Consider the following 15,897-nt stretch of genomic DNA (forward strand, 5'->3'; position numbering starts at 1 on the left):
GATATTCTGGATTGATTCCTTGGTGTTTTCCGATGGTTCAATTTGCTAGTGATGGGAAAATCATTCACTACTCGTTGAGTTCCTATCTGGCGCATATTTACAGGCTAAAGTCGCACAAATACAAAATCTGGCATAGGTTCTCTTTGAAATAATTACGTGATATAGTACCGTAAGTACTATGGGTGGATCGGTGACAAGTGATAGTAGAACTGGGGCAAAATTGTAGAAAGAACTGATCCTCAAATATTTGTATTTGTTATCATCTCAAATTGTAAATGTGTTCTCCCTTCACACAAATAATGACAAGGGTGCTCGAGTATTATATAATTTTTCACCCGATTCTGTGCTGGTACGAAGTAAACCTGATGTTTTTCTATCGCGGGCCACTTGTCGCACGGCATGTAGTTATTGGCGGTGGTAAGACTAGATGCGATTTCTGGTGTTACATTAGAATCAGCAACAAAATAGAGGTAGATTCAGGGGGATGCTGTCTAGCAAGTATCTCGTACCCAACATCAGGTGGACCGGACTTGATAATCACGGTTAAACAGTAATAAATAATACCTAATACAAATATGTCAATGACTAGTACACGAAACATGCGAAACCGCTTACCCTATATTCTCTTTTTGAGGTGAAGTAACCAAAAAACGGGGTCCAAAGTGCTGGACCGAGGCGAGATGTTGGGTACGCGCAAAATATATGTGATTTGACAACCACTGCCTACCCCTGGGTAGATTAGTAATTTGCAAGCGTGATATGTTTGATGCTAGACACATATTCAACCGCTGGAATTCGTATCCATGCTACAGTGTAATTTGGATGTCCTGAATGGAACCGCACGGAATTTGTCTCGGGATCGATTTGGGCAGAAGTCTAAGAACATTCATATCTGGTTCACGCGCTTTATTTGGTATGGAAGTTGATTTCGGGAGTTAACATCGTCTATCGTTACGGGTTTGTTGGTTATATTCAATATATCATGATATCTTGCTGAACGACATTCACGTTAAACTGAATTGTACGCATGCATGAATCCAATCCCTATCTGAACAAAGTACGAGTTGTGAATGCCATTGGGCGGCGTTCAAGGAACCGTGCTGTGCTAACTATAATATGTTAACATATTGATGCAAATAACTAAAGACAGTTTTCATATCGGATGCATTATCAAATGGTTTAAAGCAGTTGCAAGTTTCATCTGTTTGCACTACTGATGCTACTACAAGTACCAACATTATTATTTTGCATTTAGTTACTTTTCCGACCATGCGTTTGAAAATATATGATGAATCATGGGTCGAAGATAGTTCAGCTTACGCTCCAAAGAATCGATTCCGTATTAGATGAATACGAGAAAAACTTGGAACACCGTTACCCATCCAATCGATTCGGAATCTTGTAAGAATTCCAGTTAAAATGCAACGACCGTCTCTGAAACCGATTGAGTCGGAATTAATTTTTGCATTTGAGTTGGAATCCATATATAATCTATTCGGGATTCTGAAACCGTTCCGGAATGGGTCTCACCGGATAGTTTTTCTGGAATTTTGTTTTATAGGCACTGAAAGGAATTTCAATTTCATATTCTGGCTGGACTTTACTGGGTTAGCATACAAATATCGAGCGAGTAAATGCAGTCATTAGAATTAATGTATTGTGCAAACCGCTTCGTCGTCATCGTTGTCCGGTATACCATTTGCGGTTTTCCTGGCTGTCCCAGAAAAGACCAGCAATGCACCCAATCGTATATGATATTGCAACTCTTTGCTGGATTATCACTGCAAAGAGAATTTTAGATGCTTATAATTCACTATTAAATAGATAAATTAGATACAATAATTTATTATATTTCTCACCCTGGATACCCACGAAGGATACCGAACGTTGCTTAGTTTTATAAACAAACGGAAAACAGCATGCTTCAATCAGGTAGCGTTGCCAGTTCCGTTATTTTGAGACCATTCTAATCTGTCAAGGCGAATCTGATGAATTGGGTAGACTAATTTGGTTTTTCGGTGAGCCAAAAAGTGATGACTCATTTATATGGGACCTTGGCGTATTTAATTTGTATTTGATGGTAACCCTGCCTTCAAATAGTGTGAGTAGAATGATTTCCATAGAACTCTGGAAAGTACACCGGAGCGAAAACTGGTACACTGAAAAATAAATAAATAGTGATATCCTGCATAATTAAAAACCATTTGTGACATAGTCCGAAAAATAAATCTGTACTATGGGATATAGTAACCATTAGAAGTGATGCTATTGTATTGTTCCTACAATATGAACCTAAATTTTATTCAATGTATATATTCGTTGAATAAAATCTAAATTCGTATTGCAGAAACAATACAAAAGCATTACTTCAAATGGTTACTGTATCCCATAGCACAGGTTTATTGTTATACAGCGCAGGTTCGCTAGTTGGGTCGATTGATAGATGTCAAAAACTGTCAAAAGAGAATGCTGGAGTGTAGAATGCACCTATTACATATTGCCTGCTTAATTGTCGAAGTAAATTTGACATAAGATTTTGACATCCAGTTACCATTTAGTTGGGGGCCCGTCCCAATTAACGAACACCCAACGAACGAATTCCTCATCTATATAACAATACTTCTACAATATCCCCAATAGTAAGATTGAATCAAAGATGATAAGGTACAAGATATCCCACTGGCAAATTCCACGAACAAACCTACGACAACATCATTTGAACTCGTTCGATAGCGTTACTGATCTGAAAACTGAATTTTGTCAAAGTGAACAGGGTCTGATTGAATTGAATGGTTAAATTATAGAGGAACAATATCCATTACTGTAACCAAAAACAAATATGTGTTTGTTGTAACCATATGTGATGTACATGTCGACACTCATGCTAATGGTTCGAATGTCAAACAATTAATATCTGACATGGTTTCGCTAATGAACAAAATAGTAAATAGACATGTGGAATTTAATGTACTAGGAATACTACTTGTATATATTAAGAACATAAAGTTTATTATTTCTATTATTTGCATAAGTACTCAGTACTCTAAATACAATGTCAGATAACAGTGCAATCCCAGGAAATACGTAATTTACTCAATCTGCAATCATATTTCGGGAAGCCATTTGCAAATGATAGCAATAGAAATAAGCTTTATATTCTAAATATTTAAGAGAGAATGTCTTAGTAAATTATAATATATTTCAACAATTCCACATAATGTCTATTCACTGTTTTGCTCATTAGCGAAACCATGTCAGATATTGTTTGTTAAATATTCGAACCATTAACATGAACATCAACATATACAATATCACATATGGTTACAGTACTGGTTATTGTTTCACTATAATTCTCGACAAACATATGATTACGGCCTAAAAGCAAACTGTCAAAATCCACTTTGAATGGAAATTCCAGACAAACCGTTACTAGTCGAACACAGTTCACAACAGTTTATGAAAGAGAAAACTTTTCTCTTTAATTTACTACCAACATCTGTGATTGGCGTGTAACGGTTTGTCCGGAATTTCCATTCAAAGTGGATTTTGACAGTTGGCTTTTAGGCCGTAATCATATGTTTGTCGAGAATTTGACTATTCAATTCGACGTACTCTTATGACCAATTCCTTCACTTGGATGAAAACCAGTTTTCGCTGATTGACGTTGCTCTCCAGCTAACCGAAAACTAGTTTTCAGCAAAAACCGGTTTTCATTCAGTGATAAATTGCCCGTTAGGGATATTATATAGCTATTGTTATACGCCTTGAATAAAATCTTACTTCATGTTGTAGGAACACTACAAAAGCAACACCTCTAATGGTTATTAAATACTAACGCCATTGGTTTCAGCAAATACAAATATGGCTCCATCCATAAATTACGTAGCATTTTTGAGTGACCTTTAACACCCCCTCCCCCGAGTATGTATTTTTCGAGAATTAGCAAAGAGAAAAATGTCATTTTGAACTGCGCACATGTTCGAGAATTTTTGATTGGAATTAGAAAACTTGAGTTTCGAAAAAAAATAAATAAAAAATTAAGCATGAACCATACAGTAACCAACAAAATACAGTAACCAAAAAAATTTACTCAAGCTATAATTTTGGAATCATATACAAGAAAACGGCTACGAATGGAAAATTGGCTTCTTTCAAATCAACTCCTATTCCCTCTTAAAAAAGCTACGTAGCATGACATGAACTCCAAACTCCCTGTCGCCAGACATCATCACAAAATACAAAACTCCCACCTCTCCCATATAATGCTACGTCATTTATTGATGACCCTATATCAGTGCTGAGCTCCCTCACGGTACTGATGGCAAACCAGCTAGACAAAAGAGAATGAAACGGTTAGCAGTTAAAGCAGTAAGCGATGCTTTTTTGAGTTACGGTTCTCATTCCAATGAATTGACAACAGTCAGACGGTTCTCTTCTGAATCTCTCACTCATTGGAATCATTATTGAGAGGAAGGGAAATTGACTGTTGTTTTATTAACAATATAAATACGGTTATGACGGTCATCTCATTACAAACAACGAGCTAGAATTAACAAATAGGCGGTTTCACATAAAAAGCTATGCATAAAAGAAACTGAAAGGTGGAGAAAAAATCAACAAAGCACCGCATGCTGCCTGAATACAGTACATTGATAATATTTAGTTTACCATACCAATCCAAAACAAATGGTACTCAATCTGTCTATCATTTCAATGCGTTCTTTCTCGCACGGCTTCTGTGAGAGATAGTTAACTGAAACACTATCCGAGGAAAATGGAAATGAAATAACGGTCATTTTTGTGGTGATACGGTCACTTCATATTTACCGTCCCAATTCAAAGACCATCGTGAGATTGCACAGCACTGCCCTATATAATAACCTGACAAAGGCTTACGCTAATAGGTTGTCGTTGCAAATAAACATACAAAATACAAAAATAATTTGTATTTGATTTCAGTGTATACAATCAAATCAACTGCAAAATGATGAGCACAGCTCTATGTAGAACCTTCGTCAAGCTTTTGACATTCCTCCATTCTTCATGTGGATCGACATTTTTCCATTTTGTTTTCCATGTTTACTTCTGTCCTGAACGTCAACGCGGTAGGAGGTGTTCTGTCTGTGTAAGGTGTAATAATTAATTATCATCCAGTAAATTAATTGCTTCCTAGCTTCCCGATCGAATTCGTCGCGTAAACGTGTACATTTCTGGTGAAAAAGCTGATCTGGTTAGTGAAAGTGTTATGTCTCACGAAATAATGCAACAGCCCGTGTCGATCAAATCAGAGCCAGATTGGAATGATCTGCTGCTGCCGGAGCCGGATACTCGTCAATATGCTCTTCAGCAGCAACAGCAAATGCATTATAATCAACAGCTGCAACAACAGCACCTTCCGCAGCAACATCCTAATCATCAGCAACAAATGCAACAGCAATCTCAGCAGCAACAGCAAATGAGAAATGGAAATCATCCAGTAGGAATCCAACAGCAGCCGCAGCAACAGCAAATTTCGAATGATCCAGTGGACAACGAACCACTGGACATCATAGAAACGATCGATTCCGACGATAATGACTTTGCCGAGGCCGAGTCATTGACCTTGCAGCAATATAAGGTTAGTGCAGATCCATGTGGACCCTTTGAAAGACCTTCCAATATGAACATTTACTTTCATAGCGAAAAATCTTCAGTCACTAATATAGGGTGAAATTAATTATCCTTCCCTGTCTGTCGTACGCATGCTCCTTACCAAGCTTATGTGATGGTTGTTTCACTCACACAGATGTGTAAACAAAAAATGCTAATACCGACGCTGCTGGTCGAACGTGTTTTATTTACATTACATCTAAATTATACGGGCGGGGATAGGGGATAGCCGTCGTAATGCCTTCGGAACATTACGAGCACGCCTAATCAGTAAAGTTAGAAGAAAAAAAATTAATATCCGCACTTTCGGAATAAGTTTTATTTTCACTTTTGGATTTGTTAACTTTAGTATCGTTTTTGTAATATTACCCAGCAATTTTTGGTCTAATTAACAGTGTGCTTTGGCAGGGTGTCATTTAACAAATTAATAAAACAATGTAGGTTTTTAGAAGCATTACATTAGTGTTCATAATTGACAGAATTTTAGAAGTCGATGTTACACAAAAAACGTACTATGTGCTAGTTTGTTATTTATTAATTAAATGAAAATATGATAAATTAATCAATGCTTCTTCTTACATCGACTTGTATATGCTTCGATATTGTTTGACTGCGATTCGTATGTGTTGCAATGCCTGCATAGTTAAATTGTATATGACTGTTTGTTATTACATGCGTGTTGATGTATGTGTTCGTGGAGATGTGTGAATGTTCTGTTACATGTGTGCACTTGAGTAATGTAGGAGCGTGATTGTCAAACAGATCGCTGTTGTCATTAACGCCATTGATATTATCATCAGTACGTCAATTTCGTTTGAATGCAAAATATCAATTTATTTTTTGTCTCAAGCGGACCCAGCACGAGCAGAAATATTAACAATAGATCAATATATTGATTATGTAAGAGAATCTTAAAAATATTGATTCCATAGAATTTAAATGAGATGCACATATCGAAGCAGCTTTGTCAATATTTTTATTTCGGCGGTGATGCAAATGCCCACCACATAGTTTAGGGCAGCTTAGATATCAATTTGAGAGACACCGAATTGATGGAATACGTAGATGGCACAAATCTGCACATATTTAATGTAAGAAGTCGATCAACATTTGCACGATCTGGCAGAGAAGAGGTGTTAGATGTAACTCTCTGTTCTGACAGTATTAAATTCGTAAAGTGGCAAACTAGCTCGCTCTTAACGTGCTCAAATCGTCGTTATCTGATCATAAGTACATCGACTTTGATCATTTGAACGTCTAGATGTAGCACACTCTTGCGGTTTTACTGCGTAATAATTCAATTTTGAAGGTTTTAAAAGATTTTGACGGATATCTCTTTTCAATCCCTCTTAACTCTTTCATCCCCAGTTTTAGTAAGTTTGGCTTAAGGTATGGCTTTGTTTGGTTTTCTCTAGATAACTAACTAAACTGTTACTGGCGTTTTTGGCAACAATATTTTTTTTCAGTTGCCAAAACAGGAACCGTACCAAAAATGGAACCTTACTTTAAAAGCTTTTATTTGTTACAACAACAGTAATTATATAAGAATATGTGATATGAAATGAAATGATAGAAGAAAATCAGCAAATATAATTTTATTTGCTATGCCTGTCCCCATAAAATGTTGCCAAAAACGGAACATTTTTGTTGCCAGAAATGGAGCATGCCAAAAACGGAACGTGCCAAAAACGGAATCTTACTGTATTTACTCATCCTAGGGTGTCTTTTATTGCCTTGGGAGTGATAAATACTTCCATATTGTCTATCATCTCTGTGTCGTTCTTTTCCTTATCCCTAATCTTACTACATCCCCTATCCGACCAAGGTCGTTCGTAGTATTTTGATTTCGAACTGCTAGAAAGTATTCTCTAGAGTCGATTGCTCATCAGTGTTTCTCTCGTTAAACAATCAACAAACCGGTGCCAGTGATCGTTTTTTTGCGTCTGAAACCGTGTACCGTTCAAAAATTTGAAATGAATTCTCGAAAACGTTTCGTCCAAAGATTTGTTCCGTTCTACTAGGATATTGCGAAAATTAAATGTCATAGAAATGGATAACATCACTGGACCATCTCTTCTTGGTGCAAAATAATGCTGATCCAAAACTATCAATTGTATCTTCTAAGGATCATCACTATCATCGTGACCGGGTGTGTTTCTAGAGTTCTTCGGCAGCTTTTTCCTCGAGTGTGGGATCTGCGCCAAAGCCGATTTTCCAGATTTTCTGCTGAACATTACATAAGCTGGTCTCCTTTCTGACATTAGCGCTGCATGCTTATCCCTCTGAGTTCTGATGTTCTTTATCGACCTTGTGACGGCAGCATATTTGTACAGTTGGTACTTCTCGTGGTTTATGTGTCTATGCCATTCTTCGATGTGCCGCCGAGTACTGAGAGCTGAGTTTTTCTCTCAAACACTTCGAACACTCGATAGTTTGTAACCTTCAACGACCACGCTTCATGGTCGTACAGAGCAACAGGGAGTATCAGCGTTCTATATGGAGCAAGTTATGTGGACGTCCGTAGGCTACGAACTTCAACTGACAAGGCAAACCGTAGAAAATCCTATTAGCAGCTGTCCAATGCTGTTGATGTCGTCCAGAAGCATATTATAAAAATTCTGTACCTTTGAACAGCACATCATTGTATCGCACCTTCATGCGATATGTTGAACTGCAAATTAGGAAGTGCACACTTTGTTTTGTTGCACGGAATACACTGCCTTGAAACCCAAAAACAGATGAAGCAGGCTTTATGTCCGAAATTTCTTCAGGATATGAATCCCAAAAAAAAATTGAAATCGAGAGCCATGAATTTGTTGTATTCATCTTCATACGTCCGTCATTGGTTCGTATCTGTGAGGAAGAAGGTACTATAATGAATATATGTGGAAGGTGCTATAGTGAACAATTTAATTCTCATCTATTGGCACTAAACTGGTATGTTTTGTAGTGCGTTACTGAATTGTACACCGAATACCTTGAACATTTTTGAAGAAGTTGTCAGAATATCATCTACATTTAAAGTATGGTTTTTTAGTGTTTCGGATTAGATAAATCCAAACCAGCACCAAATTGGCGCTAGTTAGACACTAGTAAAAACGAAAAGTTTTCGAGTATAAATTTAATGTCACTACGTACTTATCATGTTTTCGCCCTTTCTACAATAGATCATTTACATGAAAATCCGAAAATTCGTTTAAAATAAACCGAACTCCATGCAAAATGTTAAATTACTCACCATCGCGCCGATACGCGCTTTGATTTCATAATTATGTCTCAAATCTCGCTTACACTATCTGAAACCCCGGATTTCCTCTGCATAATCGGTCAAATTATTAAACTAGCTCTTGTTATACTCATATTTCTTCTCGCTATAGTTTTATTTAATATTTTCCGTTCCCCTTTTGTTCATCATAATAATGTTTCTTTTCTTTCTCCTATGCTGTGAAAGTTCACCCTCCAGGTCCGCCTTTAGTGAACACTCCCTCGACATCCCTCGTATGCTATCCAAAAATAGTCGTGTCAGTGTTCAACGCATACACTGAACAGTGAACAACCAGCCGTTCGCCTGATATTGTTATTATTTCTGGTTTTACTTGAGCACAAGTTTTTTTTTGCGTAGTCAGGGCTACCGCTGGTATAATAAGTGTGGTTTCAGTAATTATTATATTTTTCCTTCGCTTTTCGTTATTTTCTGTTTTTCATTTATTTTTATTTTTACTGTTATTGCTGCTGTTACTGTAGGGTCGACCCTATGGCGGGATGACTGGGCGAGGGGCGCTGAGCTGGCAGATTTATTTTTCAAATGACTGGAATTTTTATTACCTCGTTCACGAATCGTTGCCGCGATGGTGTTGGTTAATGGTCTTATATATTTATATTTTTATTAGAGTTTATATTAGACTCGATACATAAAAGTTATTTTACTTCAGAGGAAGGCTCGATCATGGAGACTATGTGGATGGCTTGGTACTACATTCCGTCCCGGAACTTGATCATATTTTTTTAAAATCTACTACAGCACTACTCGATACAAGCATTAGTACTTTCAATTCAGTTCGTAAATTTCCGCACAGTCGTGTAGTCAGCAATTCCTTTTATTCAGTTCGTTTATTTGATAAGGCACGTTTACGTTAACTTGAAGGTACCAATTTCTTAAAACTAGGAAATTACGCATTGAAACTAATAGATTTAAAGCTAGGGGTATATATCGATATGCATGATGGGATAATAACATTTTATTAAGATTAGTGGAATTCAATTAGTGTTATTTTTATGACTAGTAATATAGTTTGGTATTTTTAGCAAGAAAATTATTTAGAATAGGGCTTAAGTAACAATGAGACTTTCTCTTTGGGGTCTTTCTCTTCTGCTAATTACTCTGTCGTTTCAACATTTACTACTCAACTCTTTGCATAATATTTTAGTAATAACCATCGGCTTTCGATATGTACTGGTAAATTAGTGCAAAGTGTTATAGTTAGGGGAGCCCGGGGCTAGTTGGTGGTTGGGGTAAGTTGGCGGAATCCCTTTTTCTCTGTTTCTATTAGACATATAGCGCTGCCTCTTCTTGTGTACCTCAAGTTATGTGAAACCCGTTATCCAATGTGGTTTTGTTGCAAAACGGTTTGTTTGGTGGAAGTTGTAAGTGATATTGTGTTTTCGAGCATATTAAGTAAATTTTCTAAATTTTAAATACTTTGCGTTATTTAGGGTGATTTTCAATTTATTTCCCGAATGATTATCTTTTTCGATTTTGCGCGTGGAAAGAGCTTTCAGTATCCGTATAGATATTACATCTATCCACAAAAAAAGTTATTTTTTAAATAGGTTTTAATAAAATATGCGGTTGGGGTAAGTTGGCGGTGCTGCACGCGGGGCAAGTTGGCGGTCTTATTTACAGTGCAAAAAAGTCATCAAAAATTTTGATTTCTGAAATTCACTCCAAAGTAAGAAAATCTTTTTCTTGTGTATCTCGCCAATTTAGGAGACATTTATTCCAACTGATTGCATGAAGAATTTCGAAAATTTGCTTTTGAATAGGGAGTACGCGTCAAAGTCAAAATGCCGGGGTATTGAAACTGAAATATAATAGCAAATGTCGATTAATATACAGTTTTCTCGAAAAGACATTCAGCACCTTCCAAAAGGACCCTTGAAGTAATTGAATCTCCATTTGATTGCTTAGTTTTTGGCGTATAGTCACATACCGCCAACTTGTCAAACAACTATGTGTATTTGTATCTGTATTTATATTAATTAGTTCTAAGAAATTCCAATAAGACACTCCGTCAGTTGAAAAAATCAATAAAATCAAATCAAACTCACCCCGGGGCCGCGGTAAGTAGGGGGGTTTTCCGCGTCACATATTTTTGTCTAAAAATGCAGACAATGCATCAAACACTTTAAAAAAAATCAGAGATGTTGCCAACAGTCTGTTCTTTCATGCCGCGTGTTCTATTTTGCAAGATCTACCTATATCAAAACGATAAAAAATGAAAACTGAAAACACCGCCAACTAGCCCCGGTCTCCCCTACGTCGTAATAATCGAAAGAGAAAGTAAACAAAGAGAGACTCTCAATGTTACTTAAACCCTATTCTAAATTTTCTCCAGAATTAATTGTGTTAAACTAAGAGAAACAATGCTCCTACCCATCTTAAAACTAGTAATACCGTTCGATATACTAGGGGGGTGGCGGTGAGGAGGATATTTGTGTGATTGAATTTCGTTAAGATTAAGAGATACTTTTATGAGCAATACAGTTGGGCTTTTTAACGAGATTATTGAATTTAACAATCAACACTAGATAAACACAGGAAGGCCAAATATGCTTCGACAAAATATTCAGGAAAGGGAAGGGTGGGGTCCTGAATGCCTACATTTGAGTATCGAAGACAAATGAGAGAGGTTGGACAATGATGACAGGAAGAAACAATAGGAACTTTCAATTTCGGGGAAACGGAAGATCAACAGCATCAATTATATATTCGGTGGGCCTTCATCAGGAAACTTCATGACGCCGGGTAGTCCTCCTCGAACCGACAGGGGTTTCCTTCAGACGATTTCGTAGTACGGCTCAACGGTGGGTCGGTAACACACCGAGTTACATGTGTGATGTTTGTGCTATAGATTCCGTGTTTGTTAACTCTTTCGACAGAGATATTTCGTGTCACCTTGAAGTCGCATCAAACCATCGATGGTATACGGTGCAGGCGGAAGAGGACACTTCTGAGAATGATAAGACAAATAAAAGGGGCAGTTAAATCTATATATTAATGGTATTTAGGAAGATGTGTACGATGGACATATAGAGGAGATCGTGGTTTGTTAGTACATCCCAAACCGGGACATTGGGTGATCTTCATCATCCGAAGTGAGCACAATAGTTGAGATCTGGCGGAACAAAACTCGGCCAGACAATATGTTCTATATCGTGATAACTGTCGCCACAAGTTCACGAGCCTAATGCGTCGGAGATGAGCGTCTAACGTGTACTGATTAGACATGAGCCGAAACCTTACACAAATGAAGTCGTCGTTTCTCCGAACCAAGGTTCCGTTAAAAACCTAAACTAAAGTCCCAACTCTCCATTACTCCAACAAGTCTGCCAACTTTCAGACGAGAGATATTGAAAAATTTATTGAAGCAGATTGGTCTTTTGTAGATGTCACCTTCTAAAACGCCCGCATTAGATAAAGAGTCCGTTTCTTTGTTACCCAGGATGGAGCAATGCTGTAGAACCCAAACTAAAGAAATCTTGTACCATCTTACAGACAAGGCACAAACGAGCATTCATATTTTTCCCAGGAAATACGGAATGTTCTCTCTGGGTTTCACAAAACGAAGATCCTCTATTAAGCTGAGGCTGTCCGAAACTATGAAGTAATGATCGGTGGGAAAAGTTTCAGTAATCGCAAAGGTATACTGAATGGCAGCTAGTTCTGCGACGTAAACTGAAGCTGGATCATTGAATTTGATTGAAGCGGTTAGGTTTTGATCGAATATACCGAAGCCAGGGGAGCTGCCGAGACTTGACCCGGCGGTGTAAAACATCTTGTTGCAATCGACTTCTCGACATTTACTATGAAAGATGTTTGGGATCACTTGCGGTCGTATGTGATCTAGGATTCTACGAATATCATCTTTCATGGATGAGTCGAAGAGTACAATTGGATCAGAAGCATGATGGAGAAGGAAACGATTGAGATAATTCGAAGAAGACTAGGTTTTGTGCCATGTAATCGATGTATGTTATTTATGTCAAGGACATAAATCGGCCATGGGAATCGAGCTCGACAGTCCTCTCGAAATTATTACTAACGGGTTCAAGATATCGCATCGAATGAGCATTCGATATGAGAGGTCCCAAAATCACCAGCACTTCTAGACTCATCGTATGAGTCGAGTACATGCAACCCAAAGCAATACGTAAACACAATGCTGGATTCGCTCCTGTTTGATAAAGTATATTTTCGCAGCGGAGCGTAATCAGAAACTCTCGTCCTCCAATACCGACAATATCGTTGTTTTGTGTAGCCAGAAAGAATCACGGCCCGCGCGCGATCATACCAGAACACACGCGAATATGCGAAAGGCACACGATTATAAAATAGAATTGATACCCAAGTAGCACGCTTTGTTACTGTATAGTATTTGTAACTCTCTTGGTAACAACTATGTTATGGAAAAAGCGCACTTTGTTTGTATGTTGTGCAACATGTTCCTAATTGTAGCAAAATAATGAAAACAATAGCTGTGCCATTTGTCGAGCACTGGGTAGTTGGACAGTTCTGTTTTAGGGAGAAATGGCAAACAAAGAGGATTTGCAACTTGTTAGACTGTTTGTGCAAGTTAGCAAAGTTTCTGATTAGTTTCACAACTGTTATTGATTTTTGCATACTCAACACTATTGGCCAGCTCTATAGTTACATAGTTGCACAATCATTTTAAAAAGCCGTGGAAATTCTTTTCAAATATATCCAACAATAAAAAATATTGTGTTGCAGTTGTACAACATCTAAAACTTTCAACATGTTGCAATTGCTACTTGGGTACACGCAAAGTTACATACACATTAGCACACGCGACATACAAACGCTCAACGATCGAATACGTTAACGTACAAATGCTCGAGCCCGATGATACATGCGATCGCGAACTCCCTACGCCCGCACATACCTGAACCGTACAATGAATATCACATTCAGAATCACGGCCCGCTACAATTGGCCTTAAGCAGTGTTTTAGTGCGCGACATTGCCTGTCTCATTTGCAATTGTAGTGTGATTCTGATGGGGTGCTTTTCCGAGAACCTAGCTCTACAACTCCAGTAGCACAACTTTCCGAAAAATCGAATATTTGTTATATGCTTACAAATCCTTTCACTATACCTAGCATGTACCCCCTTTATACAAATTTAAAAAAAAATGTTTATTAGGTTGTGAAACTACGGAAGAAAGCTTTTAAAACTTTGGTTTGTTGAAAAGAACGAAAAACTATTCCCGATTTTGACAGTCTCCCTCGATATTGTCAGCCTAAAATCACCACGGGACTGATAAAATCAGGTCGGCTAGTAATGCCTAACGTGACAGCTATTTTCGCAATGTTGGAGTTTTATCTATTTGTCTATTTTTATGTCTATCTGGCGAAAATTGCAAAACATTATATCAATAAAAAATGTGAGCATTTTTATAATAGTATTGACGAATTTCAACTCGAACAAATGTTGGCAGCACTCTCTTCGATTTTAATGAAACTTTCTGTACAGGAAAATATTGTCACAAAAAGCCACTTTGCATACTTTGTTTATCTAAAAATAATCTAGACTGTCTTTTGAAAGGGGCAAACTTTTTTTTACCATTTTTTTTTTCAAATGGCTATAGTCTAAAAATGACGAATCCTACAAAAAAGTTGTTAGAGTGATTTTCACAAAACTAGTCAAATTTTTTAATAAAAATATTGAAAAAACTCTTCATCTGCTTCTGCACAACAAAATCGATTTTAAAAATTTAACGTCGATTTACCAAAAAAACCCATCTTTGCATTGGATGAAATTTTGTTCCAAGATAGGTAATTATGTTCCCTACCTACCGTCAAAAAAATTTAAGTTGGGCACTTTTAAGGAAAAAAAGCCATTTAAAAAAAATTTCCTTGTTCAAACTGACTTTTTTTTCAGTGCATTTTTATCTAAAACTAAACCAATGACAGTCATAATCAAATTTCCCAACTGCTAGTTGCCTGATACATGCAAAAAGTATGAGTAACAAATATGGTATAGCATCTCGGACTGGACTGAATCGAGGCCCAAGGGATTCGTTTAACGGAGATCTAGTACTAGAATACTTAGCGCACGACCAGACAACATGTTTAATATCGCGATAACCGCCACCGCAAGCGCAGAAATCGCTCTCCACGACCTCAATACGCCGGAGATGGGCCTTCTACGTATAATGATTGTCCATGACCCGAGATATCACCCGAATGAAGTCATGACCGTCATCCATTCTCTTGGACCAAGGTTTGTTAATACATTTGGGATTCCTAAACTTCCATCGCTCCACGAAATTTGCCAATTTTCAAGCGTTCTCTGAGAAGATGTATTTCAAAACTTTTAATGCCAAAATGTCCACCTTCTTATTCGAGAAAAAATTCAAACTAAGGTAATCTGCAATGATTTTTCAGATAAAGTACTCAAAAACTCCCATGTTTTCCCCAGGAAATACAAAGTGCTTTCCATGCACCATCAAACGGAGAGTCTCCTGTAACTGTAACGATGTGGGCATGGTCGTTGGTACGTAAATATAAAACCATCAATTTTGTGGGGAGAATGTTGGCAGCGCAGCCTCTTTTATGATTGCACTTACCACTACTATCATAATAATTAGCATAAAAGCGATGCATAGCTATCATCATATGACGAACGTTCCATGTATTTCAATCACAGGATGAATCGAATACACAAGGTAAGCTCTAGCCACCAGACGAAACATTGTTTCTCTGATGATCTGTCTGTTAATCCGTCGACGAACCGGTGCCAATAATCGCGTTTTTCAGCTTTCATCAAGTTTTTCATTTGCATTTGTAGCGTCGCGTATATTGAGCAAAATTCGGGCGATCCGACTTTCAAAAGTCCCTTTCACGTATAATTCTAAGCAATCTCTGTCCACCACGAGGTAAGAGACTGTTCACGGTTGTTCGCGTCGGGTACTCGTTTCGTCTAGCCTTTAATCGCAATGCAAATGCATCG

At 37.6% G+C, this 15,897-nt stretch overlaps 1 protein-coding gene and 1 long non-coding RNA gene across 2 annotated transcripts in view; one reads left to right on the forward strand and one right to left on the reverse strand.

Moving 5' to 3' along the window:
• Positions 1-901: 901 nt before the first annotated feature.
• On the reverse strand, positions 902-1,949 carry LOC131690380 (uncharacterized). Its single transcript, XR_009305572.1, has 3 exons — positions 1,860-1,949; positions 1,531-1,781; positions 902-1,434 (listed from the first exon to the last, which is right to left on the reverse strand). It is a non-coding gene; the product is annotated as an uncharacterized LOC131690380 (long non-coding RNA).
• Positions 1,950-5,091: 3,142 nt separating this feature from the next.
• Positions 5,092-15,897, forward strand: part of LOC131689723 (putative mediator of RNA polymerase II transcription subunit 12) — a 65,373-nt gene continuing 54,567 nt past the window's right edge. The window contains exon 1 of the mRNA XM_058975010.1: positions 5,092-5,617. Within this exon, the coding sequence (XP_058830993.1) occupies positions 5,246-5,617 (372 nt within the window). The 5' untranslated portion in view covers positions 5,092-5,245. The remainder of the gene's footprint in view (positions 5,618-15,897) is intronic.

This window comes from Topomyia yanbarensis, chromosome 3 (genome assembly GCF_030247195.1).
Source record: "Topomyia yanbarensis strain Yona2022 chromosome 3, ASM3024719v1, whole genome shotgun sequence".
NCBI classification, from domain to species: Eukaryota; Metazoa; Arthropoda; class Insecta; order Diptera; family Culicidae; genus Topomyia; species Topomyia yanbarensis.